This window comes from Sminthopsis crassicaudata, chromosome 2 (assembly GCF_048593235.1).
Source record: "Sminthopsis crassicaudata isolate SCR6 chromosome 2, ASM4859323v1, whole genome shotgun sequence".
NCBI lineage: Eukaryota > Metazoa > Chordata > Mammalia > Dasyuromorphia > Dasyuridae > Sminthopsis > Sminthopsis crassicaudata.
This window is the reverse complement of record NC_133618.1, coordinates 241,775,479-241,801,850: the sequence shown is the minus strand read 5'-3', so window position 1 is coordinate 241,801,850 and position 26,372 is coordinate 241,775,479. Positions and strand designations below refer to the sequence as shown.

The window sequence follows — 26,372 nt, the reverse complement described above, 5'->3', positions numbered from 1 at the left end:
AAATTCTCAGGGGACAAAAGGGCAACAAAACCTGCCAAGCAACTCTGTTCATGTGATTCAAGCTGGATCTGTTGAAAGAAAGGACACTGATAGAAGTCGAAAACAAATCCAAGAATGAACCCTGCTGTGATTTTGCTCCGTGGGATCTGAGAGTTGCCTTTTAGTGAGTGTTTCCTTTAATACTGTTGGGATGTAAGTGGCATGTGTTAAAGCTGGTATTAGTTTGGAACAAAAATGTTTTTATTTGCTCCCTTCTTTGGATTTAAACCAGCCATTACAGCAGTTATATTTTGAATTGAAGGATCCTTGGGCATCTTTTTCCTCACAGAGCAGCTGTTAGCATTCTGTTTAAATTCAGGAAAATGAATGGGGATATGTCAAAGTATTAGAACAACCATACTTGAAATATACTAGTATTGTTCTTAAATTGAGACATAGGAAACAATCATTAAAGCTCTCTTCTTCCATATTGTGCTAGGACTAAAAGCCAACATTCCATTCTGTTGCACCAAAATAATATAAATAATAAAAAATCTTGTTTCCTTAAAAAAAAAAAAAAAAAGTCCTTAAAATTCAATAAAACTCTAATTTAGATTTTAATGGTATATATTCTTAACAGTTAATATGAAATTTTAGTTATAAACATGTTTTGTAGTTAATTTATTTGATTTTGAAGTACTGTGGAATTCTTTTGGGATATCTTCACCATTATTTTAGGACTAAAAATAAGTAAATCACAAATGTACATTTTTCATTTATGGAAATGTCAATACTTTATGGCTTTTTCTGGACAAATAAAAATCACATAATTCCATCTACTTCAGTAAATAGAAGAAATAGTATAATAATTAAAATTCAGTATTGGGATAGAGAGAGTAAAGCTAAGAGCAAATATTCAGCTTTATGTCATATTCTTAGGGCTACTTTGTTCTTTTCAGTTTCTTTATAGTTAATACTCATTCAATCAAATTGATGTCTATTTCTCTGGCATTACATATAAAAGTTAACATAATGAACTCTTAAATCCTTTGCAACATACCCAGATATATGCTAAGGGGAAGAAATGCCTAAAGAATACTTCTATATTTATATAGAACATATTCACCATCAGTCAGGGAGATACAGCTAGTTTGACAGAAAAGAGGTGGGAAAGAAAACTGCCAACCCCCTTTGATGGAAAAAAAAAAAAAAGCAACATTTGATACAAGAGAAATCCTATTTAAAGAAACCCCCCCCAAAAAACAAAATAAAAAACAAAACAAACCCTGCCGTATACAATTTTCTATAATCAAAACCTGTTTATATGAGCTACTAATTTTCATAGTACTCAGGACAAACGCAATGAGACAGAATTAAAATTCTGTATTGCTCACTGGCTTTCACTGATAAAATGCCTTGAATTTTACCACTATGTCACAGAAAATCATATACTGCCACCTGGGAAGAACTGTGTGCCTCATTAAGCCTTACAACCAGTAGACAAAATCAGATATGGAAATACTGCTAACCATAAACAGAAATCATCTGTAGCATTACAGATATTATATATAAAAGAACAATTGAACAGATCTCATTACAAGGATTTTTTTCTATAAAATATAGACTGTCAATTCAAAGGATTTATTAAAATTTTTACAAAACTAAATTATCAGAGGAATTTGTTGGTTCAGAAAGGGAAAAAGAAAAATAATTAGATTTTAGAAAAGAACAAAAGAAAAAGAAAAAATAAATTATAAGAGATTGATTAGAATTATAATACTATAGATTAACAAGATGTTTAAGAATTATTGAACTTTGAAATTATTCCTAACAATTTAAAATTTACATAAAGCTGATGTGGCAGAAATTAGTTTGGGCAATAGCCTTAGAATCATTACCTATACATTGCAAGTGTATAGTGAGGAAGCAGAGGAAGCGAGGAGAGAGAGAAGTGAGGAAGAGGAAGTCAGATTACATGTACATTTGAAAAAATTACCTATTAATGGAAGTCCTTCTTATCAAGGATTTATATTTGGATTCCAATAAGCCAATTTTCCCCCCTGAAAATCTGACTATAATATAAAACATAAGAGTAAACTAAGAAGTATCTTTTTAAAATCATTGTATACATATGTATAATATATAATATATATATTTTCCTTCTGAATGTTTTATATTTGAACCAATATAATATTCTAAAAACACATAAATCACCACTGACATCATTCATTCATTCAGCCACTAAAAGTGTATTGTCTATCAAGTAAAGTTTACTATAATCAGTAAAAACAAAGGTACAAAAATAATCTAAGACAAATCCACCCTTAAAGACCTTACAATCTAATAAAGGGAAAATAATACAAATAGATAAATGCAATTTAGAGAAAAAAGTTAAGACAGATGAAGAAGAAATTTCCAGTTGGGGGTATCAAGAATAGTTCCATGAAGGAAGCATTTAATTCAAACCATGAAGGATGGGCAGGGCACAATCAGAGACAGGAGGTAGTCAGTGTGGAATAGTGGGAAGAACACCACATTTGGAGTCTGAAGACCTAGATTTGAATCCTATCTCTAACCCTTATTGACATAAGCTAAACCTACTGTTAAAGCACTAAAAAAAAAAAAATATATATATATATATCTATAATAGGCACTAGCCTATTATATGTCAGGTCACTGTGCAAGGCACACTCCAAATAATATTTCATTGGATATTCACAACAATCTTGGAAAGCAGACGCTATTATTAGATCTATTTTATAGATGAGGCCACTGAGGCAAATTCTATGACACTTTCCCAAGGCCACATGGCTACTAAATATATGAATTGGGATTGAACTCAGGTCTTCTTAACTTTAGACCAATGCTCTATCAACTGCACCACTTAGATGCCTAGGTGAACAATCAAATGATGAGATTATAGTTTTATTGATTCTGATTCTTTGAAAACTGAGTTTTGTCTCGGGTTAAAATATAAGTCCCTTGAGGGCAGGGCCAATTTCCCCTTTGTCTTTTTATCCTCCACAATGCCTGGTATACAACTAATAAATGTTGACAGGATGATTGGATTATATACCCTCATCTATTTGTCACAATCCTTCTTTCACTATTCAACTCAGATATTACTTCCCCTGTGAAACTTTCCCTTAACCTTCCAAATGTTCTGCCCTTCCTCATATTCCCCTAGAGTACTTTGTGTGGTACTTTCCTTTGCACTCCTCATTCCTTACCTTATATTTTATTAAGCTTTAAGGTGTCCTATCCCCACTCTCCAGAAGAATATTAAGTTTCTTTTTTCACAGTATATATGTATGAGTAAATTTTTTTATAAGAATATTAAGTTTCTTAACAGCAGGTACTATGGGTAATTAAAAAAACAAAACCCTAGTGTTCCCCAGACCTAATATGTTTTGTGCTTAATAAGGAGTGTTTATTGGACTAATTGAAAAATAGCAGACCCTTAAACAGTGAAGTCTTCAGAGCCTCTGGCAATAGTTCAGAAGTGGGAGAGAGCTTTATCTCTAGCACCTATCATCTCTTCTAATGTGTACATTAGAATCAAAGTTATAATGATTAGGCCTTCATTTCTAATGGATTAGACTGTTAAAGCAGTGTTCTAAGTGACTTCCTGCCTCAGGCTCACCTTTCTCAATCCACTCTTTGCACAGATGAAATAATAATCTGCCTAATGCTCAGGTATAGAATCCCCCTACTAAAAACAAAACAAAACAAAAAACCAAACCTTTCCAACATACTGCTCCCTCAAAAACAGCCAACTGAAGATGTTATGTTTTCTTGATTTTGTCACCCTCTAAACCTGATATTCCTATCTTCATCTCAATCTACTGAAATACTTAAATGCTCAGTTCAAGTATTGTTCCTCATGAAGCTCATACTAATGAGCTGAAAAAGTTTTCATACTCCTCAAATTTTCCTAAAGAATTTATCTTGCTCTTTTCTTTGTCCCTATCACATGCTGTCTTACTGTATACTTATTTGTCTTCCATACACACAATCCTTCCCCCCCCCTTTTGATTGTGTAAACTCCTCAAAGATAATAACTATCTAGTTTTCCCTTTTTTTCAATCCCTAGTGACTAAAAATTGTCTGTGGAATGGATTATAGCAAGTCTCTTGTATAAACTTAGTAAATCAATTCCTTTCTTTCAATCAATCAATAAACATGGGTCATGTGTTCTTCCGTGTCAAGTTTTTACTGGCATCAGTTTGCTAAGGAGAGTTTGATGGGAGAAAGAGACACACTGAGATAGCAATTCACTTGATTTTGTAAACCTTATATGCTTTAAAAAGCAAATCTTTAGCAAAATAAAAATGATTACTACTACATAACAGATATAATCACAGAATATTTTTCTTAAATTATACACACAAGGGCTTAATGAGTTCACCAAATTTCCAAAGTTAATCTTTACAATTCTTCAAAGAAAAACTGCCTGCCTACAAAGAGTTAAATCTATTGGGGATTTTCATATTATTCACTAGATCTGTTAGCAATCTAAAGGTTAAAGCTGCAGCAAGACTATTTATAATCAACAGCAATGCAGTCTCCACAGATCTCATTCACAAAGACTGGCTTTGCTGCCTTAAAAGGCTTGTACTGGAACAATGACACAAAAGCAAAAATCTGGAGGCCAGCAGGCTCCCATTCCATATTGCATCCGAGAAGGCATCAGGTTCCGAATTTTTAAAGGACTTACAACTGAACAAAGGTTCTATGGGCAACTTAGTGATGCTGGACTAATCCAACTAAGCAGAAAGGTACAGATTAATATTTAACTAATTTCATGTGACTATCAGAAAGATGTAATGAAACCCTCAACCTGAGTATTGCCTGAAGGATAATGGATTACATATGGGATTTACCTTCTTTTTAGCTATCACAAATTACTAAGGGAAAAATACATCCATCCATATATATACATAAGTAAATTCCCATGGGTCTTCTACATGAGGTATGTTTAAATGTTTCAATTTAACATTAAAAAATTCTGTACTTTTATCAATTACCTGAGTGCTAGAATCTAACCCTAGTATCAATTGTTGTAATGCAGTGTTTGAAAATGGCATCAAAGAAGCCTTTTCAGATGTTTTTTGAGTAAAAATATTTAATATACAAAAACAATAAATGTAAAACATAACAAATCTATAATATTATAGGTTATTATTCAAAATTCTTGATTATATATATATATTTGAATGAATAACCTTCCCCTCCCCAAGGGGGTTTATTACATATCTTATATTTTTAAATGTCATGCAATAAAAACTAAAACAATAAATTGAAAATAAAAATTTAATGTAAAGAATTCTAAACAAACCTCCTGCAAACTAGAAAATCAAACCACTTATTTTCTTTAAAAAGAAATGGAAAAGACTGAAAACATTGCTACTTATTTATTGATAATGCTGAATTCAGTCCATAAAAAAGTTTTTATTTCTCAAATTTCCCCCTTTTATGTCTTACATTGACATTTTGATTTTTACCATGCTTAAACCAAAGGATAAGTCAAGATTGCTTCAACTTTATTTTAAATAATTTTTTTTTTGAAAAAGAGTTTTTTGTTTTTATTTTTTTTGTTTGTTTTTTGTTTTAAGTGTGAAGGCTTGGAGCAAATTGTCAATTTTCAAAATAGTGATAAAATACAAGTAAGCAAATGTTGCTTTTCTCCCTTCCATTCAAGTAATAAAAATCAAGAAGATGTAAACTTATTCAGAATTGCAACTGAGGCAAGATTAGCTTATTATCTTTAAAAAGAACTTTATTACATATGGGTATTAGGGGAACTAAAGGTTATAGAAAAGAGTAGCAGGTGCAACCAAATTATTTGATTTGTGGGATAATACTGTAAATTCCCAAATGATCTATATTAATAATAGGGAATAGTGGAAATATACATTTGTTCATCTAGTTAACTCTCATATACCCCTTGACACTAAATAAATATTAACTGATAATGATATTAGGTGTTCTTCCTAATTATATTTTGTCACCCTAATATTTAGTAAAATAAGTTATCAGATCACTCCAATGAGTAGTAATAAATAATGTAAGAATTTAGGCAAAAGTTCATTCATATAGAAATAATTTAATATAAACGATAAAAGCTGTTCTTTATCGCTGATAGTGCCCCTTTTCCCTTCATAAGTACAAAATCAATTCTTGTTTTTTATATGCCCAGATGACTTTATCACTTAACTGTAAAAAAACATTATGTAATAAAATCAGTATCTGTAGATCTCAATGATTAATGGTTGACAGAAAACTTTCATCTTCACAAATTGATAATTATGAAAATAATTGCATTATTTCATGACCCTTTAAAAAAGTTTGACTCTCTATGCAATTTTCATTCCAAATCTATCACCAATATAACTCTCCAAAAATGATTTGACTAACAAATACACTTATAGTACAGCTTATGCAAAGATTTATTTTAAATTCTACTACTAGTAAATATTCTAGAATATAGGAAGATAACCTATCATCAAAATGGATGTTTTGAATTTAACTCCTGTTTATGATGGACCACACCTAGGTATTCACACAAATTCTAACCAAATATACAAAGAGATGAGATGTTGGCTACAGCAAAAGGTATAGAGTGAAGTCATGAAACAATCCTTCTTTTAGCTAAGGCTAATGGTCTGCATGGAAATAAGTAATATTTTCAAAATGGCACTAAGCCAAACAAACCTCTATTCAACTCATTTTAAAAAACTAATTAATTCATCCTTAAACTTGCCTTGATAGCAAATAAATGTTCTCTCCATAGTAAAAGAGAATTTTCTTTCCATCTTAAAAAAAAAAGGAAGGCTTATCAATTTAATGGTTCAATTTTTGCCACTCAATCTAAATTTGCTCTATTTTGTTTTGACAAAACAGGCTCTTTTGATAATGAAAGCTGGAAATCTGATTCCTTGCTTATGTAATAGTTAATTTCCTTGTAAGGAACAGTAAATCATCACTGTGATTTACCTTACGTGACATTTCTAAGAATTACTATATTCATTTGGGGGGGGGGAGGAGGGGAGTGCCTCTCTTCATTGCCTAAATAATACCAAAGTTTTAAAAGACAACAAAAATGTATATGCTATTTATATGAATTTTTATATCCCAGGAACGAAGGAAATTCTCAATTACATTTGTTAAAACGATAATATCACAAAGTTATACAAGTCATTCTATTGTAATGAACTCAAGCTATTCAAATTTCTAATTGTATAAAATACTTTTTGAAAATCATGTCTCATTAGTTGTCAGATTTCTGTTATCTATCCATTATTATTTATAGCAAAGACATAAAACCTAAGAGTTATGTTTTTAATTAGTTTTGAATTTAAAATTATTTTGCAACAAACACTACTTGGTGTTTACCAAATCAAAGTAACATTTCTTTTTCCTTCTTGGAGTATTCCCTATTGAAAGGCATTATCGTATCTTAGTCCCTCAATGCGCACACAAGCCTTCTCCCCTTCCCTCCTGGGGTTTGGCTACTGGGTACAGAATGTCCATCAGTTCATCTATTTTTGGAAATGTTTTGTTCCTCAAGCAGCATGATAAAGAGCCCAAATAAGCCTATCTTTTTTTTTTTTTTTTTTTTTTGCTAGGGAAAATATCAGATGGCCACTTCCCCAAATCTCCCACATTTTCCAAATAAAAATCTTGAAAAGGCAGAATTGTACAGTGGATGGAATACCTGACTACTAGTTTTAAACTCCATATTCACTGCTTTCTAAATAGGAGAATCTGTTCATTTAATCATTGTATACCTTAATTTCCTCATCTGTAACATGAGGGAGCTTAGATTCAATGGCCTCAAGTCCCTTCCAATTTTAAACTATGATAATATGATGACTCAATGCCAAAAATTCAAAATAAAGGGGAAAAATAAAAAAATTTACTACAACTTGTCTATATTCCATATTGACTTGTCTTGACACAACCTACCCTACTAAAAACAAAATGCCTAGAAAGCAACATTTTTCCTTATACACATGCCAAGTTCATATGCTGCCAAATGTGTAATCACAACATAGTATCAAATGGTTCAATATCTAAGCTTGTTTGCAACAATATTTCACAAGCTTAAAAATGGCATTTCCTCTGTTATCTTGCTAAAGAATTTCTTTTTAAGGAAGAATTGTTAGCACAGTCTTTTTCTTTTCAAGCTGAAAAAACTGGGGAAAGAGTCTCTTGATACAGCAAGTGATTAAATCTTAAAATCTTCCCCAGCTAAATCTGTTTTCCTATAATAGTATTTCACTTATCAAGAGGCAACTTATTTGGCAACAATGAACCATTAATCATTATATTATCTGTAAATTACCTCTTTTTCAGCTCCAAAATCTATGATTCCATGAACCAGAAAGTAATGCAAAAAAGCCTCTAGGGAACCAAAACAGGCATCACTGTCTATGTACTGAAGCACCTAACCATAATCCTCATAGAATGCCCCTATGGTTCTCATTTACAGCCTATTTATCTTTATTTTGCACACAGTTCCAATAAGCTTACTTAATTGGTTTTATGACCCATACTAGGTCAGAATCAATAAATTAGAAGAGAAAGTAGTAGCAGGCACAATGAAAAAACATTACAAAATGAAAAATGATAGCTTGACAATAAGAGAAATGATAGAAAAAACTATAGGCAAAAACTAAAACGAAGCACAATTCAGAGCTTTACAATATGGGATAAAAAAAGCCCTATGTTACTCAAGAGTATTACTATATTGCATCAGATAATATTTTATTCTTATATTGATGATCCTGTGTTATTAAACATTATATACTAAGAAGTCAGGTAGATTTAGAAAGCTTTTCCTTATTATTATTTTATGTTTGGATATTTAAAGAAGTAGGTTTTAATTGTATTCTTGCTATGTTGTACTTTGTTAATAGGGGGGTGGGAGAGAAATCAATATTCTAATTTAATAAGAGATAATTTGGGTCATAGTGTCCTAAGGAAATATGCTGTGACTTATAGTAATACATTGAAAATATAAACATGAACCAATTTGGAATGGGGAGAGGGCATCTAACAAAGGAACTGCATTCAATTTGATTGAGCAAATATGCATTAAGTACCTATTTTGTGTTGACTGTACTGGAGATATAGGGATGCCTTTGAGGAGCTTATAATATATGTAGACATTTACAAATAACTTAAGCAAATCCTTAATTTTTATAGATAAGGAACCAGAGGGTTTAAAGGGATTAAATGATTTGTCCATATTCACACAAGTAGTAAGTAGGAAGTCTGTGACTGGAATCAGAGCCTACAAATCTATTGTAATAAGATTGCAATCTTATCCAAATAATGAAATTTGCAGAAGTCACACCAAGGCATAAGAGACTCTATGAGGGAAGAACTGTTTCCACCTAGGTAAATCAGAGAAAGCTTTATGTAAAGGGTAGTTAACTGGACTGGACCTTGAAAAAAAGATGATATAGGTAACACATCTGTTCAAGGAATAGACAAGAAGAGTGTGCATTAATGTCTAGAAGCATGAGGTATCAAAATGAAAAAAAGAACAAAGCTTGGATGGAGATAACATGAATGGAGACATGGGAAGCTAAAGACAGGACGACCAAGTCAGATTGTGAAAGGCTGTGAAATGTTTGTAAGAAATATATATTTTATTTGGTAGGCAATGGAAAGCCACCAAAATCCTTTTGTCTTGTGTACTTCAGTAGATTACTTTGGCAGTCTTGTGAAGGGTGGGCAGAGGGAGATCTAGAGACCAAAAGATCCAGAAGTCCAGTTAGGACATAGAGGAGGGAAGGAGGTAGGGAGAGAGAGGAGAGAGGAAAGAAGAGGGAGAGAAAGGAGAAAGGAAAGAGGAGGAAGGGAGAGAGGGGTAAGGGGAGGGAAGGAGGAGAGAGGAGAGAAAAGGGGAGAGGAGAGAGGGAGAGGAGAAAAGGAAAGAGGAGGAGAGGGAGAAGGAAATGTGAGGAGAGAGAGAGAAAGAGAGAGAGAGAGAGGGAGGGAGAGAGAGAATTATGTGTGTATGTTTGTGTGGAATGTTAACCTTTTTTTGTGTCACAGAACCCTCTGGCAGTCTAATGAAGTCCATGGATCACTTATCAGAACGTTTCTAAAAGTATTAAATATATACAAAGGAAACTAGAGGCTAGTAAAAAATAAATATGTATTTTTTTCCCCCTTATCTAAGTCCTCAGATTCCAAGTAAAGAACCTCTGGGTTAGGCAGTCTTTCCATGGCATGATGAGAGCCGATTAAGGACTTAACAAGAATATTGGCATTGCAAATAGAAAGGAAAGGATGGATAAAGGGATGGATACTATCTTAATATTGCATAAGGATATTCAATAGTCTTTAGTAATTTATAATTCGAAGTTTGGAGTAAGGGAGAGGTAAATGTGAAAGATGACTTGGGGAAATAATTGTTATCACCAAAAATAAGAAAGTTATAAGAAGTAAGCTTTCCCTAGTTGGGAAAAGAAGAGCATTTAACCATCTGAGAGAGTGAAGTATTTTCAATATAATGTATTAAAAGTATTTATAAGTACAACTTTAAAATAAAAAATTTATCAACTCAAACAATTTTACTCAACTTCAAAACTTTACATTATTTGTAAAAAGAAAAAAGAACACTTGATCCATTAACTACAAAATGAAATGATAAATCAGAATAATTGTTTTTCTTTCCTCTTAGGAGAGACTCCTGCTTAAGCTAATATTTCAAATATAATGAAACAGCATCCTTGGATTATATACATGGATTCTATCTAACGTCAAAAGCAGGTGATTTTTTAAAAAATGAAATATCCTAAGAACAATTTCTGAAAAAAAAAAAAAAAAAAAAAAAGTTGGTAAGTCAGCAGAAAAGTGCAATTTAATAAATTTAGCAGAAATCATAAGAAAATATGACCTACAAAAAGTAGTATATTTCTCAAATAATGGTATAATGTTTCATACTGACATACAGCTAACCTCTAAAACTTATAGAAAACAGTAAGATTTAGCGATGAAAGGAACCTTAGGGACCAGCTAATTTAACGGCTTAATTTTATTTTTTAAAATACATTTTATTGATGCTTTTGTTTTAACAAGAGCCACTTCCTGCCCTCCTCTAGATTGAATGTTCCTTTGTGTGACAATGAAAATAAATAAAAATATCCACTACAAAGACCGATCTGATAACATATGCAATGTCCTATTGCAGCAATTCCTCCCCTATGCTGTAAAGGAGGAAGTATGTTTCATTATATTTTCCGAGATTCACAATTTTTTTTCATTACTCTTTTCTTTACTCTGCCCAGACCTAAACAGTTGCTAAATTTCAGCAATTCTACCTTTAAATCACCTACATTCACTTCCTTCTCTTCACTCACACAGCCACTACCTCTAATTCAAGCCCTCATCATCTCTCACCTGGACCAGTAGAATAGCTAATTGTTCTAGCTACCAATTTCCTCAACTCTCACAACTCAAACTTCAAACAGCTGCCAAAGTGATATTTATAAAGCACAAGACTGAGAAGTTTGCCCACTCAGCTCCAAAAATTTCAGGAACTCCCTTTTGCTTTTATGATCAAATCCCTCTGATATTTAAAAAAATCCATGTTTCCTGCCTTATGTACTCAACCAAACTAGTCTTATTTCCTATCCCCTATACACGACAGGACATTTCACCTGCTATGTCTCTGCATAGGCTGTCTTTTCCCTCTGTGTCTTGAATGCTCTTCTCAACTGCACTTCTTGGAATACTAACATTCCCTTCAAGGCACAGCCCAAATGCCATGCTACAAGAGGGAGCTCATTCTACTTCTTCCAGCTAAAAGTACTTTTCCCTTTACTTCCAAAGTATTTAATATGTGTTCTGTGTTAATTATCTGTGCATATCAGGGGTGAGGAACTTCCTATCCATGGCCCCATGAAATCATTTGCTTAGGCAGTTGCAGGTGATGGTGAGCTGAAAGCTAGGTACAACAACCTCCCCACTGCTGAAATTCTATAAGCTGATATATTTTTTTTAATATAAAACTTTTTATTTTCAAAATATATGCATGGATAATTTGACAATGACCCTTGCATAGCCTTGTGTTTCAGATTTTCTCCTCCTTTCCCCCAACCCCCTCCCCTAGATGGCAAGCAATTTAATATATGTTAAACATGTTAAAATATGTTAAATCCAATATGTATAAACATTTATACAAGTCTCTTACTACACAAGAGAAATCAAACTGATAATTTTGTATGGCTCACGAATGATGTTACAAATCTCCAAATGGCTCTTAACAGAAAAAAGCTTCCCTACCCCTGTTGTACATGATGTTTCCTCTGACAGAATATAAATTCCTTGGTGCAAGTTATATTTTTGTCTTTGAATTCCTAGAATCTGGCACAGTATCTGATACATAGTAGGCAGTCAATAAAGAGTTCAACTGTCTTTTAGTGTTCAAAATTTTTTTACATCATAAATATAATTGTTTTGTTCTGTTTATTTTGCTTTGCCTCAGTACATATAAATCTTTTCATAATTCTCTGAATTTTTCCTATTTTCCCTTACTGAATAAATATCTCATAATTATATATCACAGTTTTTCTAGCCATTCACCAATCGACGAGTGTCCACTTTATTCCTAATTCTTTGTAACCATGAAGAGTGCTGACATGAGAACCTGCAACTTCCTCATTTTACAGAGGAGGAAATGGAGGCCCAGAGAAGTTAAGGGATTCCCTGAAGGTAATACCAACAAAAACATGAGAATAGGGCTGCTAGTGAGTTTTTTCTTCTTTCCACTACACAAAAAATCAATTTGAACATTTTCAAATGTATAAGTGAACTGCTATTTCCATTTCCATTTAGAAGACTTTTTAAAAAACTTTTTAATATAATAGGATCATAGATTTAGAGCTGAAAGGAACCACACAGTCAAGCTTAACCGCCCCCCCCCCTTTTTTTTTTTTCCAAATAAGGAAACAGAGAGGCTAAACTGAGGAATTCCTGAAGATCATGCAGTTAGGGTGGGGAATGAGATTAGAAGCTGAGTCCTAGTGCACCATAAGGCATCTCAAAAACATTGTGTCCTTCTTGTTCTAGGTACTCCATAAAAGTATTCAGCAATTGAGGTGCTATCCAAGACTCAAAATCAGTAAGTAAAGAACAGCAAATGACCTGGGGGGGGGGGGGGGAGAAGAGGGGAAGACAAGGGTCTGCATAATCTACTTTGGAGTTTCTTATATTGAAATAAGTTTATCAAGCAACCTTCTTCCCCAGCTTTTTTCACACTCTCATTCAATTGTCTTAAGAAAAAAGTGTTTTATACTTTGCAATTTTCAATTGGAAAATGCTGAATTCTTGTCTCTAATGACTCCAGAACAGTTGTATATGGATTGAAATGTTGCACATACTCTGAGACTTAAATGGGAATCCACTGCTTAACAAAACCTGGGCAGCATGTCAATTCTCTGGAATCCTCCTGCTTCTTATTTACTGAGGTAGATTCCTTGGTGGACTGCCTACACACCCTTCTGTTGATTCTTATCCTTATTCCTACATTAACTTCATCCCAGGCATCCATTTTAGGAAGTTAAATCTCAATTAAGGGTAGCATAAAAACACTCAAATGAAATGACTGAGACCTGCAAAGGAAGGAAGAATAGACTGATATTCATACATACACACACATATACAAATGATAATGTTAACAAAAACATAAAAGAACCTTGTCAAGTCTCTATTTTTCATCCATGAGAAGGCTAAAAAGACCTTTTCTTACAACCTTTCTTTTCAACAATTTCACTGGCTACCTGTCCCAATTCAGGAAGGCTATGTTCTCACTCATTTTCCTTACTTGGCTGAAACATAGGAGGAAAAGGGACATTATTCAGCTCAATTCACCTTTATTCAACCATCATGACTACTTCCCACCATACTTCATCCAAACTGAGAAGACCTAGATAGGCCTAGCCTCCCTGATTTAAAAAAAAAAAAAACCAACCTACCAAAAACCCCAACAACCTAGTGTTCCCTTAAAGTTGGTCTTTTTTTTTTTTTTTTTTTAAAAGGCCTTCATTGCTTAATAGGGCCTTAACTACTATATCAGTAATATGATTTTAAAATTCAGGATTTGGTTTCATTGTGAAAAATGAACAATAACAGGGTGTGGGGCTGTTTCCTGATAGTTTCCTTTAAACTTTGAAGCCTCAAGAGCTTTTCAGACTTGTTTTTTTCTCCAAATTCATAAAAGTTCCTAGATAATTTTGGAAGCAACATAGAGGGCACATGTTTGCAGACAGAACAGAAAGAGGAGAGGAAGAAAAGGAAGATTTTGATTTACTTTTAAGAGGCATTTTTTTCCCAAACCAAGGAGGAAATCTTTCAACTGTAAGAGGACTCATGACTGACCAGAAAGAAGTGATCATAAAAAAGAGGTAGGAATTCATGGGAAGATATCAAGAAGGTTTAATATAGACAAAATTAAGAAAGGTGGCTCTATTTCACACCATTTTGCTGTGAATAAAGTTCTTTTTGCTGTAGAAGTATGAATCATCTCCAGGTGAAAGAAAAGAAGTTTGTTCTAGAAAACAAATTTGTTGAATGACATTTTAGAAAATTAAGAAGATACCAGGGCAAAACCTATATTAATAAAGCTCATGCTGCATAAACCCCCTTCCCACAGAATCAAATCTTGAAGTTATAACATGACCCTTTGGTATCAGCTCTATTTTAAGGCTGAAACACCTAATATCCACGAGGAAAAGGAGGGAACTCATCTACTGAGCAGTAAGGAACATTATGGTTCCTTATGTCTGTAACTATTAGGGAAAGAGAGGGGGTGGGGAAGTACTATAAATTGAAGTACTCTCCCTGTTTCTCCCTTCATTTTCTGAAGAGGAAGAGATTGCTAGGAAATGACAGGGAATAGTCTATCAGGACCCAAGGTTAAAAAAAAAAAAAAATTAAAAAGAAAATACAAAAATGGCAAAGTTAAAAAAGGAACAAAAGCATTTGAAGCATATTTGAAAGTAAAAATCTGTAACATTTCATAGATTATTTTGATTTATGTTCATTCAACTAAAGCAAATTGGTCATATTTTTAACTGATCTCTGAGTTAGAGTTCTTGCTAGGAAAAAAAAAAATCAAAATGGGTTGTATTAATAAGACACAATAAATGGTTCTCCAAATAAGAAAATCTCTTTTGATGCATCTTATTCTGTAAATTTTCACTATCTTAATATACTCCATAATCACTAGTTTTATCAGGGTTATCAGTTCTCAATTATTTAGAGCCGTTTAGTTGTAAATATCTTCCCAGTCCCTAGCCTTTTCACTCATTAGCATCTTTAGGGAGTGATCAGATAAGGAGTAATCAAGACAGATCAAAATCTGTATTTTTTCAACTCTTCAGGTCTATTAAATATGCTTTACAGAGAGGGATTAGAATGGAGGAAACTAAGGTATTTTAAATGAGTCTTGCATTTTCTTTAAGTTGCTTTTACTTTATCCAGTTAGTCTAAGAGCAAACCTTTGTAATTATACCCCCCCAGACACCTAAATAAAAAAGATTTTACCTAGAAATACAAAAGCTACAAAATGTTAAAAACTAAAAGAGGCCTTTGAAATAATCTCCAATTCTCAGTTTTTACATACGAGAAAGTGAATTTATATCAAGTTTAAAAAAATAAAATGAAGCAAGGAACTTTTTTTATTCTAAGGGGAAAAAATAGTTTATTCTTCTACACAGTTAAAGTCTGACTTAATAAGAAATGTCAGGATTCTCCCCCCCACACACTCCCAAATAATTACAATACAATAAAATAAATACAATAATTACAGATTAAGCTATATTAGTTTAAGTAGAAGTTCAATGAATTTTTTAAAAATGACAAAAATAAAACATTTAAATATAATCCATATCTTATAGACACAGAAATAAAGAGACAACCTCCTATATTGGAGAGGGAATTAACACCTGGGATTTAAGTTCCTTTTCTGAGATAAATTGAGGATATTAATAAGTTTAGATGAATCTATTACATCTTGCCCTCCTTCCCCACAGATGACAAATTTCAGAGCAGTAGCAGAATTCATAGGGAAAGGTAGTTTCCTTACACTGGATTTCATAAATCAATTAATAAGACACAATGAATGATTCTCAGAATAAGAATAAGAATTCTCACAATAAGAAATTACAGGTCAGGCTTTGTAGGGCTGGGAAGTCTTTTTGCCTGTGTAATATATAGTCCAGGAGGAAGAAGGAACCCCAAGATATATGTGGGAGGGGTCCTGGTGGATTATGATGCGAAGATTCACAGAAGAAGCTCATACCCTAAGTTATGGCCAATAGATCTTATGAGGCAGATTCCCCAAAAATGGCCAAAAAGGGATACCAGTTGTAGCTGTTGAGGCCTGGAGAGGTGCAATCTAGTAGAAAAGGTCCTGGGCTATAAAGACCAACAGTCCTATGAAGTCAGCCTCATGGAAATGTGATAGGCACTGTGGTGCCTATTGCTCTAGGGGTGAGGCTAATGGGTTCCTGAGGAACAAGATCATCATTCAAGAGTTGTGGATGGGAAGGAGCCTAGATTTATAACCCTCCATTACAGTGATAGAATGTAAGCTCCTAGAGGGCAGGGACTATTTTTTTGTTTTGTTTTATCTTTGTCTCTTCAGTGCCTAGCAAAAGTAATAGATATTTAATAAATGTTTGTTGCATTAGATTGGTCAGGATAAAAACCATTTTTAAAAAATAAATGTAGTATTTTTTTTTAAAGTTATATAACTGGAAAATAAGTCACATACCATTCAATATTTAGATCCAAAAGGAGTAAAATATTGTGGTGATATTAGATGACCTGGCTCTTGATAGGTATGTAAATCTGGGCAAGTCATTTAATTTCTCTAAATCTCATTTTTCTCATTTGCAAAGCAAGGACAGTAATATTTATATTAGTTACTTCACAAAGCTACTACAGTAAAGAAACTGCATAAACTATAAAATGCTAAATGAATGATTTAATGTTACTATCTATAATAATATGTATACATATTCATATTTTATATAGCATTTTTTAGCAATTCTTTTGTATTTCTTTTATTTTTGTAAAATCAAATTCCCCTCCCCCAAAAAACCAAACCCTCCCCAACATTTGCTTTTAAGTCTATTTTTAAAAAAGCTATCCTTAAATTTCATGTACTTTTTTTTAGGAGGCTTAAACAAATATTTGTTCAAACTATGGTGAGAAGAAAGTTCCTGGAGGATAAAAAATGAACCAGCTGGATGCAACAAAGTCAGGATTTTTAGTGTGCATTGGTATTTGCATTTTTATCTTCATTTTTCTTTATGTGAGGAATACAACTCCAGATGAACCAAAAGAAGAACCAGCCTACCCAGAATCAACAGAGTGTGGCTTTTATCCAGATGAAATATGTTCAGCTCTTTTTGAGGGGAAAGGGGCTGCCCCTCAAATTGGACAACTCTGTCAGCAAAACACTCAACAGACTGAAATAACCCCTTGCCTAGCAATACCAGGCAGTTGTAACTGCTCTCTGATTTTTCAGAGGCTACATTTCATTACAAGACCCCTGTCTGCAGAAGAGGGGAATTTCTCTTTGGCATATATTATAACCATTCATAAGGAGTTAGCCATGTTTGTGAAGCTTCTCAGAGCTATTTATGTCCCTCAGAATGTTTACTGCATACACATTGATGAAAAATCACCCCAGAATTATAAAACTGCAGTGAAAAACCTGGTTGACTGTTTTGAAAACATCTTTATTTCATCAAAGAGAGAGACTGTGATTTATGGTGGATTTTCAAGACTACAGGCAGATATTAATTGTATGAAAGACCTAGTGAGCTCCACATTTCAGTGGAAGTATGTAATAAACCTATGTGGGCAGGATTATCCAATCAAGACAAACAAAGAAATCATACAATATATCAAAAGCAAATGGAATGGTAAAAATATGACCCCAGGAGTAATTCAGCCTGTGCACATGAAATACAGGACACACCAAAGTTACAAAGAATATGTTCATCAAGGAAATGCTTATGTTTATCCAACTAAAAAAGAAAAAAAAGATCCCCCACATAACTTAACAATATACTTTGGAAGTGCTTACTATGTACTCACTAGGCAATTTGTTGAATTTGCACTGACAGATGTCAGGGCAAAAGACTTGCTTGAGTGGTCAAAAGATACATACAGTCCCGATGAGCATTACTGGGTTACACTGAATAGATTAAGAGGTAAGAAGAATGGTGGACTGTTAGGGTTCTAGGAGAACAACATAGTAGGGAGCAGTTCAGCTTCAGTTAATAAGCTTCGTTTCATTTCAAGCTTTACCCATTTCCAACAATTTTCTTACAAGCTCTTTAAGTTTTTGCCAAGTGTGATGTACATCCCACGGTAGGAATAACAAGGCGCATCTCTTTATCAATGGTATAAAACCAGCCAAGATGAAGGCTTCAAAATCTGCAGAATTGGCTCTAATCCCTTCTTTTCCAAAACAATTACACAGACTTCTCAAAAGACTCAATTTGAAAGATATGAAAATATCCCAATACAATTTTTTATGGAATGCTATTTAGAAAGAAATGCTATTTATAATAATGTTTGTGGCTATTACTTTCTTTGAGTTATGTTTTGGTAACTTCCAAATTTAATCAACTTTTTAGGAAAAGAATTAAAACAAGGATATCGAATTTATTTTCCTTTATATTAACTTTTAAAGAAATGTTTTGCAATTTTACCAAATCTTAAAAGAAAATTGTCATATGTTAGTAGACTTAAAAAAACCTTGTGTTGCTACAGTTAAGGATCCATTTTGTGTTTGAGTCTCTCTTTAGCAAGGCTTTAGTAACTGATCATGTTTGATTTAAACTGTAATGACAATGACCAATTGCTCTGCTATATATATATATACATATATATATATATATATATATATATATATATATAAAATATATATGAAACTTTCACTAGAAAGTCATTAATGCTGAAAGAAACTCAGAGGTGGTAAAATAACACACAAAGTGTATCATTAGCTTGTATGATAATCTTGAATTTAATCCTTTCTCATCCCAATTAATTCTATAAAAATAGATTAACAAACACTTGTTAAGCACTCAGGCAGTGTTAGGCTTTAAGGACACAAAGAAAAAATAAAAAAGTCAGTTTAGCAGATTACTATGGAAAACAACATTATCAGGGCAAAGTGCTTTACAAATGTTTCATTAGAAGGACAGGGAGAAAGGAAATCTAAAAACACAGCTAAGTTATTTGGTGTGGTCAATTTTTTAAAAGTCAGATTTCATCATTTTAGTTTTTCTTTAATAAACAGAAGTTCATAGATACTTAAGAGCTATATTCTATACTATTTATGAGACAATTTAAGAAAATATTTGGAAAAATAGCCATTCTGTTTATGCAATTAAAATGGATAAATTAAAGTTTAACGGCTAAAGATCAAAGAGATTCTTCATGATTTAAACTAAGGTTAAGAAAGAATGTTAACTATTAACATTCTTTTGGTTCTTTTAATAATTCTGGACCCTTAATATTTTATATATCTCTATCAACTGTTGACAAAAGGGGCTGTAAGTTTGATTCATTTTTCTCTTTTGCAGAAGCTATGATCTCACTTGAGGGCAAAACAAGGCAAATATTTCTAATTCTGTAAAGAGGTGAAACTGATAAGAGAAATCCTTATAGGGAATACTATTTAGCTGGGATTGACAGAATTTAGAGTTGCGATGAACCCTAGTGATCATCAAATCTAGTTATCATTTAACAATACTTGAGGCCCAGAAATCATTTGTTAACTTTCAAGGTTATTTGCATAATAAGAGGCAGACAAGGTTCAAACCTAAATTATCTTAATTCAATATTCTTTTTACTAGACAATGTGGTAGGGTTTTTTTTTTTACTCACTTGCCCAACAAAATATAAAAAAATCCTAATTATTGTTAATGACTTCCTACATTTATTTTTATATTTTGTTCTAAAATGTTAGTTCACTAGTTCTTGAATTTGAGTTAGGAAAAGTATTCTAAGGGGATAATTGTGGTTACTTTTAACCTCTCTCAATTGAAATTCTCTTTTTTTTCCCCTTAGATGCTCCAGGTGCTACACCAAATGCTGACTGGGAAGGTCATATTCGAGCTATTAAATGGAAAGATATGGAAGGAGTTGTTCATAATGGTTGCAAAGGTAATATTGAAGATCAAATTATACTTAAAAATATATAATTAGCTCATTGTGGATAACATAAAAGGGTGTTACAGAAATAGAAAGTCGAATGTTCTGACTTTGTTAAGTGAGAAAATGATAGTATCTATTACTTATAGAATAGTAAATTTGGTTTCAAATTGCTACTAATATTCTAAAATATACCATTAAAGGTTTGGTTTGTGAAATCTATGTAACTCATTAAGAACAGGCCAAGTCAGACGAATATCTTCTTCTTTTTTTTTTTTAAACAAGGTAAAGAAATTGATAAGCCAAAAGAATGCTGTACACATAGATTAAATGGATTTTAGCAACATACTAGCCAAAGTTTCCCGTGCTCCTCTCATTTGAGACATGTGAAAAAGATGGCAGAGTAGGTGTAAGCATTCAGAACTGGCTAAAAAACTTCTTCCACATCACCTTGGAAAAAAATATGAGTTATTGAGTAAACGTGGCATGTTTATTAAATTTGTAGGGGGGGAGGAAAGATGAGAACTGTCTTCAAGTATCAAAAATACTGTCATATAGAAAAAAAAAAAAAAGATTAGATTTCTTTTACTCCACTATAGAAAGTCAATAGTGGATGCAAATTGCAGAGGCAGTAGATTACAACTTGGAATTAACACTTCTTTCAAATCAAGAGTTGCTTTGGGAGTTAAGGGGTTACTCCTCAGTATAAGTCTTCAAACAAAAACTGATGAACCATTTTTCAAAAATAATATAGAAGGGATTCTTGGCTACACAAAGTAGCCTCTTGAGATCCCTTGCAACTCTGTAATATTCAAGTAGCAGGAGAATATAAAAGCACTGGCTCTTAAACAGTACTGTTCCACTTGACAAGAACATCTCTACATAAGTTGGATATCATTTTATAACTAGGGCTCAATATTTAACTAGGCTAGATATGATTTTTAAGGTTTTATAATGAAATAACTGTCAACCTGTCTCTATAAAACTGCAAAGAAGGAGTAGAATATAGTTTAAAAATTAGTTTAAAGTACATTATTTAATTTTGGTTCAAAATATTTAAGGTGTAAAAGTCAACATCCCTCCAATGACATACTACAGAATATGTTTCTGTCCATTAAATGATTAGTGTCATTCTTAAGTAGGAAAGTCAAACTCATTTATTTACCCAAGTTAAACATGTTAAAAAGACCTCAAAAAAATATTTCTGTCTTTTTTAAAGAGTCTACTATATTTAGTTGGGGGAACATATACAAATACAGGATATACAAAATTAATTTCATTGTTTATAGGCTACTTAAGCAAAATGCTGGAGAGAAAATTCTACCCAACCAAGGACATCTGTAGACCCATTATGCACTCCATATAAAGGCAGCATAATTAGAAAGCACCTTAAGATTTGCAGAACACTTTATAGATACTGCCTCTCTGATTCTCCTAGCAGCCCTGTGAACTACATAGTACTACTATAACCATTCCCATTTTATAGATTGGGATACACGCTCTGACAGTTTGAGAAGCTTACTCATTATTGCATAATTATTTCTTATGTGACAAATCAGGATGTGAATATGGGTTTCCTGATTTCATATCTAGCACTCTATTCATTATAACATACTGCCTCTTACATTGATGAAAATAACCAATTTTATTTTTTATATTACACAGAGTATTTGTATTTGTACAAGTTGAAATGAATTCTAGAGAATGAACTTGCAAATTCCCAAGTTCAAATTCAGGGCAATTCTTTATTTGATTATGATATAATCATAATCATATAATCACGCAAATGAATCAGGTATACCAGGTCAAGAAGCTGGAAGAAAGCCAGGCAGGCCTGGCTAAACAAACAGAATAAACAGACTACACAAACAGAAAGCTAAAACAAACAGAAAAAACAAACTTAATAAGAATTTTAATCACACAAGGACAAGGTCTCACCACCAGGTGATTGGTCACCTACTATATTTTATTTTTGCCCCAAATAATTTATTATATATAATATATTATATTATATTATTTATAAATCTATATTCAGGCTTATAAAAGTTGTAATCTTAATAAAGAAGACATTTGATGATGCTATGCTGATCTTTTGAAGTATTAAGAATAAGGAAAAAAATATGATCTTCAAGTAATAATATTCAATAGCAGGATCCTTTGAAAGGTAAATGTTAAAGCTTTACAACTAGATTTATACAACCAAATGTTACCAGATTTACCACTAGAAACTGAAGTCTAGGGGAATTAAAAGACCTGCCCAAGGTCACAAAGATAGAAAGTAAAGTGAGGTCCTTTCACAAACAGTTTATTAAGGTTTATTCAATAGCTGTTCACATGTCCAATAAACGAATATTTTAAGGATCTATCATTTCATTGGTACAAGGACCCTCACCATCAATAAACAACATAATCCTTTATAATTTTAGTAGGTGATCTTTGAATAATACTTTGAACTAAAAAAAAAAATTTCATTACCTGGAGACCTGCCTAGTGATGGTTGGTCCTCAAATAAGAAACAAACTATATTAATGGCCAGTGATGCTTGCTGATCTATTGGTAGGTATTTTACTATTGGTTTAATACCAGAAGCCATGAGTTTGGTAGAACCTGACAGAGCATGTACTCTACTGACATAGTCTTTAAGAACCCAGGTCACCATGTCATGTGGGAAAATTAGGGAAGAGATTTTAAAGTCAAATAGAAAGTGGTTTTATATATATATATATATATATATATATATATATATATATATATATATATATATATATATATATATAATTTTAACTATATTTTAAAATTTTATTTTACTAACATTTCCTAATTTCATTTTAATCTGGTTTGGGAAACACCAGAGAATTCTGTGAGTTGTACATGGTGTATGTCTAACAGCTTTGCATTAGAGGTTTTAGTTGAAAGCTTGCTTATCTAAACAACACTTAACTACTTCCACTGCAACTCTAGAATTATTGTGTTTACAAAAGTTTGAGGAACTTGTATTTTATCAGAAATAGTTTGGAGAGCAACACTAATACTAATCACTTATGTCAATTATGATCTGAGAGAAAAGATGGTACATAAAGTTAGAAAGCAGTTACTATTATTAGTAAGGTAAGAGAGAACACTCAAATTTTTGAAATTTTATGACACAATTATTTGTTCTTCCCAAAGTTAAACTTTTGCTAGTAATATTTTGCTTACATTCTGAAATACAAGTTTTATTTATAATTTAACCACATATTTTTAGACATCTCTATTTAAACAATGCATTCACATTCCAGAGAAATTTAATTCACTTAACAAACATTGTTTAAGCAATTATTGGGTACAAGACAATGTGTGAGACTCTGGAAAGAAAATTATAAAAATGAGTCACATATTTAAAATCTCTGGGAAACTTATCCTTTTCTGAGGAGTATATGATATGAAAATAAGTTGTAAGTGTATTACAAAGTGGAGAGTGATGGGTACAAAAGAGATTATTTAACAAAATGCTCTAGAAAAATTTGTAGCTGAAAATAATTCTCTTCCTCCTCAATTATTAAAAAAAATCAATCTTGGAGCTTTAAGTCCTAGTTATTAAAATTTTTATTAGGAATAATAAAATAACTATGTTCTCCATTTGAAAATCATTCCTTAAATTTTTAGTATATTTATCCATCTAGTCTAACACAGTATAACACTACAAACATTTTTGGCTTATCTCCCTCTTTCACTAGGTCTTAGATAATCAATCAAACAACTGCAATATCTTAGAGGAAGCAATATTGGCTTGCCTTATTTTTGTGCCTCCCCCCCTTTTGCTTTTCCAATCCAGTTTTCTTGTGCTTTTAGCCAGCCAAAAGATTCCACAGCATTCACCCATGGCAGCCATTAAACTTTGTTCAAAAACTATAGTCAATGGGAATAAAAACTTCCAATTAGCTATTTATAAACCAAACTCTAAAAGCCTCTTCCATCCAGCTACTATGGAAACCTAAGGTAACCAACCAGTTTAATTCTAATGCAGAGCAAGCAAACCAACAAATTCACAGTTTCCATCCTCTAACAGAAAATTATTTTTACAAAATTAGAATTTTATTTTTAAACAAAGTCAGCTAAGGTTGTACTAACTATGGTTTTAATTTATCTTAACAGGACATTATGTTCGAAATATCTGTGTGTATGGATTGGGAGATTTGCAATGGATTATTGAATCCCCTCATTTATTCGCTAACAAATTTGAGCTTACAACATATCCACTTGTGATGGAATGCTTAGAGAGAAGATATAGACTTAAAGTACTAAATCAGGCAGAGATTCCTTCAGAATCACATTGGCATTTACAAGAGACTTCCTATTTTAATATGAAAATAAATATTTGATCAGCAAGTAATGTATACTGTCAAAGAATAAAGAGAAACTATCAAGCTTTCTAGTTCACTTTTTTATTTTGAGTGCTGTTCCTTTGATTGCAAGGGAACACAGATCCAAATAAGATGAAATAAGTACAAAAATAATGAAATGTAGATATCCCTCAATGATATAGTTCAGGCCATTAAAAGTTGAACAATGGATTTAGAAATGCAGAGTGTTATATACTGAACTTTCATAAATTCAAAGAAAGCAAAGAAAAAGCATAATGTCCCATTATTTGTTGAAGAAAGTCTAAAAGTTCAAACTGCTTCACATGATTCACTGAAAACTAAAATTACTCCTTAATATAGATTTAGAAGAATTAACAAGCATTTACTAAATAGTAAGCACTGGAAATACAAAAATGTTCAAGAATAAATCAAGGGAAAATAAAGGCTGGATAAAATGAGCAAATCGTATTTTAAAATTCTATGCTATCTTACAGAAAGCTGTACAGAAAAAAAATATATATATATACACATATATAAATTTTTTTTCATGAGGCAATGGGGTTAAATGACTTGCCCAGGGATCACACAGCTAGGAAGTATTAAGTGTCTGGGGGCAGATTTGAACTCAAGTAACTTCTGACTTCAGGGCTGGTATTCTATCCATTGTGCCACCTTGCTGTCCCAAAAACTATATATTTTAAAGTTTATCTATAGCTACTCTTTACAGTAAATCAAACAACCTTATAAGGATTCCAAGATATAGTGAATACTGTATTTCTCTAAAAGAAAAAGGAATCTATTATGGTAAACAGTCATTAAGCAGCTTATTGTTTATATCAAGATTGTCAACTAACCTTCATTCTCCAAATGCTTTCAGCACCCTAATTGAGGAGATAAAGTTATAAAGTAACTTTTCTCCAAAACAGTTCAAAGTAACTCAGAACAACAAAAAAGTGCGTGCCAGCGCACATATATATGTATAATACAATAACAACACAAGGAAAAACAATAAAGAAAATAAGGATAGAACCAAGATCAAGTGGTATTAAAAAGGAAGGGCATCATGGAAAAACATATGAAATATAAGTAAATTATGAAAGCCCTCAAAGCTACCCAAAGTGGCAGTAGAAATATAAGACACTGCCCTTGAAAGCTAGTAGAAGAAAACAGAATAATCTACTAAATGAAGAAAAATCAATTTAATTTTAAAATGCTACTTTTTGAAAACATTTCTCACAAGATATTTGTAGTTTTAATAAATACTTAAAGTACTAGAAAGTTTTTAAAAAGAATTTTTAAAAAATCAATTTATTTATAGTAACTCTCCTAAAATGAACACATTTTATGAAAAAAAATTTTCTTCTGAGATTTATTAAAATTTATTTTATGTTAGCTGTTTATAAAGCTTAGATTCACCATAATTATATACTATAGGTTATTAAATATAAAGTTAAAAAATATATAAATCTCACACACACAAAAATACTTTTCTGAGTTATTTGAATCATATGCCCAAATTAAGTTAAATTTGGGTAAAGTGACAAAGAAATATATCAGCAAATTTTAAAAAAACTGGACATAAAGTCTTGCTTAATTATATTTAATTCCCTTTGATTACCAAGATGAATTATGGGAGTAGGGAATTGGGTGAGGAAGGGGACCAACAGTATCCATGAAGGCAAAAAGTGGGTCCTGACAGCAAAACAGGTACAAGGTTAATTTTAAGTTGGAAAAAAGAAATATGTTTGGTCTGAATTCTTTTAGCTTGAAAATAGAAGACAAGAGGCAATGAATGGACCTAGAAAATAAGACTTGAAATGGGTAACATAAACAGATGAATAAAAACTCCTTTTA

At 32.2% G+C, this 26,372-nt stretch overlaps 2 protein-coding genes across 5 annotated transcripts in view; one reads left to right on the top strand and one right to left on the bottom strand.

Annotated features, from left to right (window-relative positions):
- The window catches only part of RTF2 (replication termination factor 2), a 66,699-nt gene that overhangs the window by 19,395 nt on the left and 20,932 nt on the right, over positions 1-26,372 (bottom strand). The window lies entirely within an intron of this gene.
- Positions 76-24,577, top strand: LOC141555630 (beta-1,3-galactosyl-O-glycosyl-glycoprotein beta-1,6-N-acetylglucosaminyltransferase 7-like). Of its 4 annotated transcripts, none has more exons than XM_074288656.1 (8): positions 4,505-4,757; positions 10,679-10,767; positions 12,566-12,711; positions 13,069-13,120; positions 14,339-14,402; positions 17,180-18,224; positions 20,092-20,187; positions 24,310-24,577. In XM_074288656.1, exons 6-8 carry the CDS (start codon positions 17,240-17,242, stop codon positions 24,534-24,536), a joined length of 1,308 nt encoding a protein of 435 aa, XP_074144757.1. In that variant the 5' UTR covers positions 4,505-4,757; positions 10,679-10,767; positions 12,566-12,711; positions 13,069-13,120; positions 14,339-14,402; positions 17,180-17,239; the 3' UTR covers positions 24,537-24,577. The 4 variants fall into 4 exon arrangements, with proteins under 4 accessions (XP_074144758.1, XP_074144757.1, XP_074144756.1 ...); XM_074288655.1 differs by having other exon boundaries at positions 14,219-14,402; XM_074288657.1 differs by lacking the exons at positions 4,505-4,757; positions 14,339-14,402 and adding an exon at positions 76-163.

Excerpts from the sequence above, each read along its gene's own strand:
- LOC141555630 (XM_074288657.1), top strand. The coding sequence starts at position 17,240 with ATGAACCAGCTGGATGCAACAAAGTCAGGATTTTTAGTGTGCATTGGT. Across the intron at positions 18,225-20,091 it reads TACACTGAATAGATTAAGAG|ATGCTCCAGGTGCTACACCA; the intron begins GTAAGAAGAATG and ends TTTTCCCCTTAG. Across the intron at positions 20,188-24,309 it reads TGTTCATAATGGTTGCAAAG|GACATTATGTTCGAAATATC; the intron begins GTAATATTGAAG and ends TTATCTTAACAG.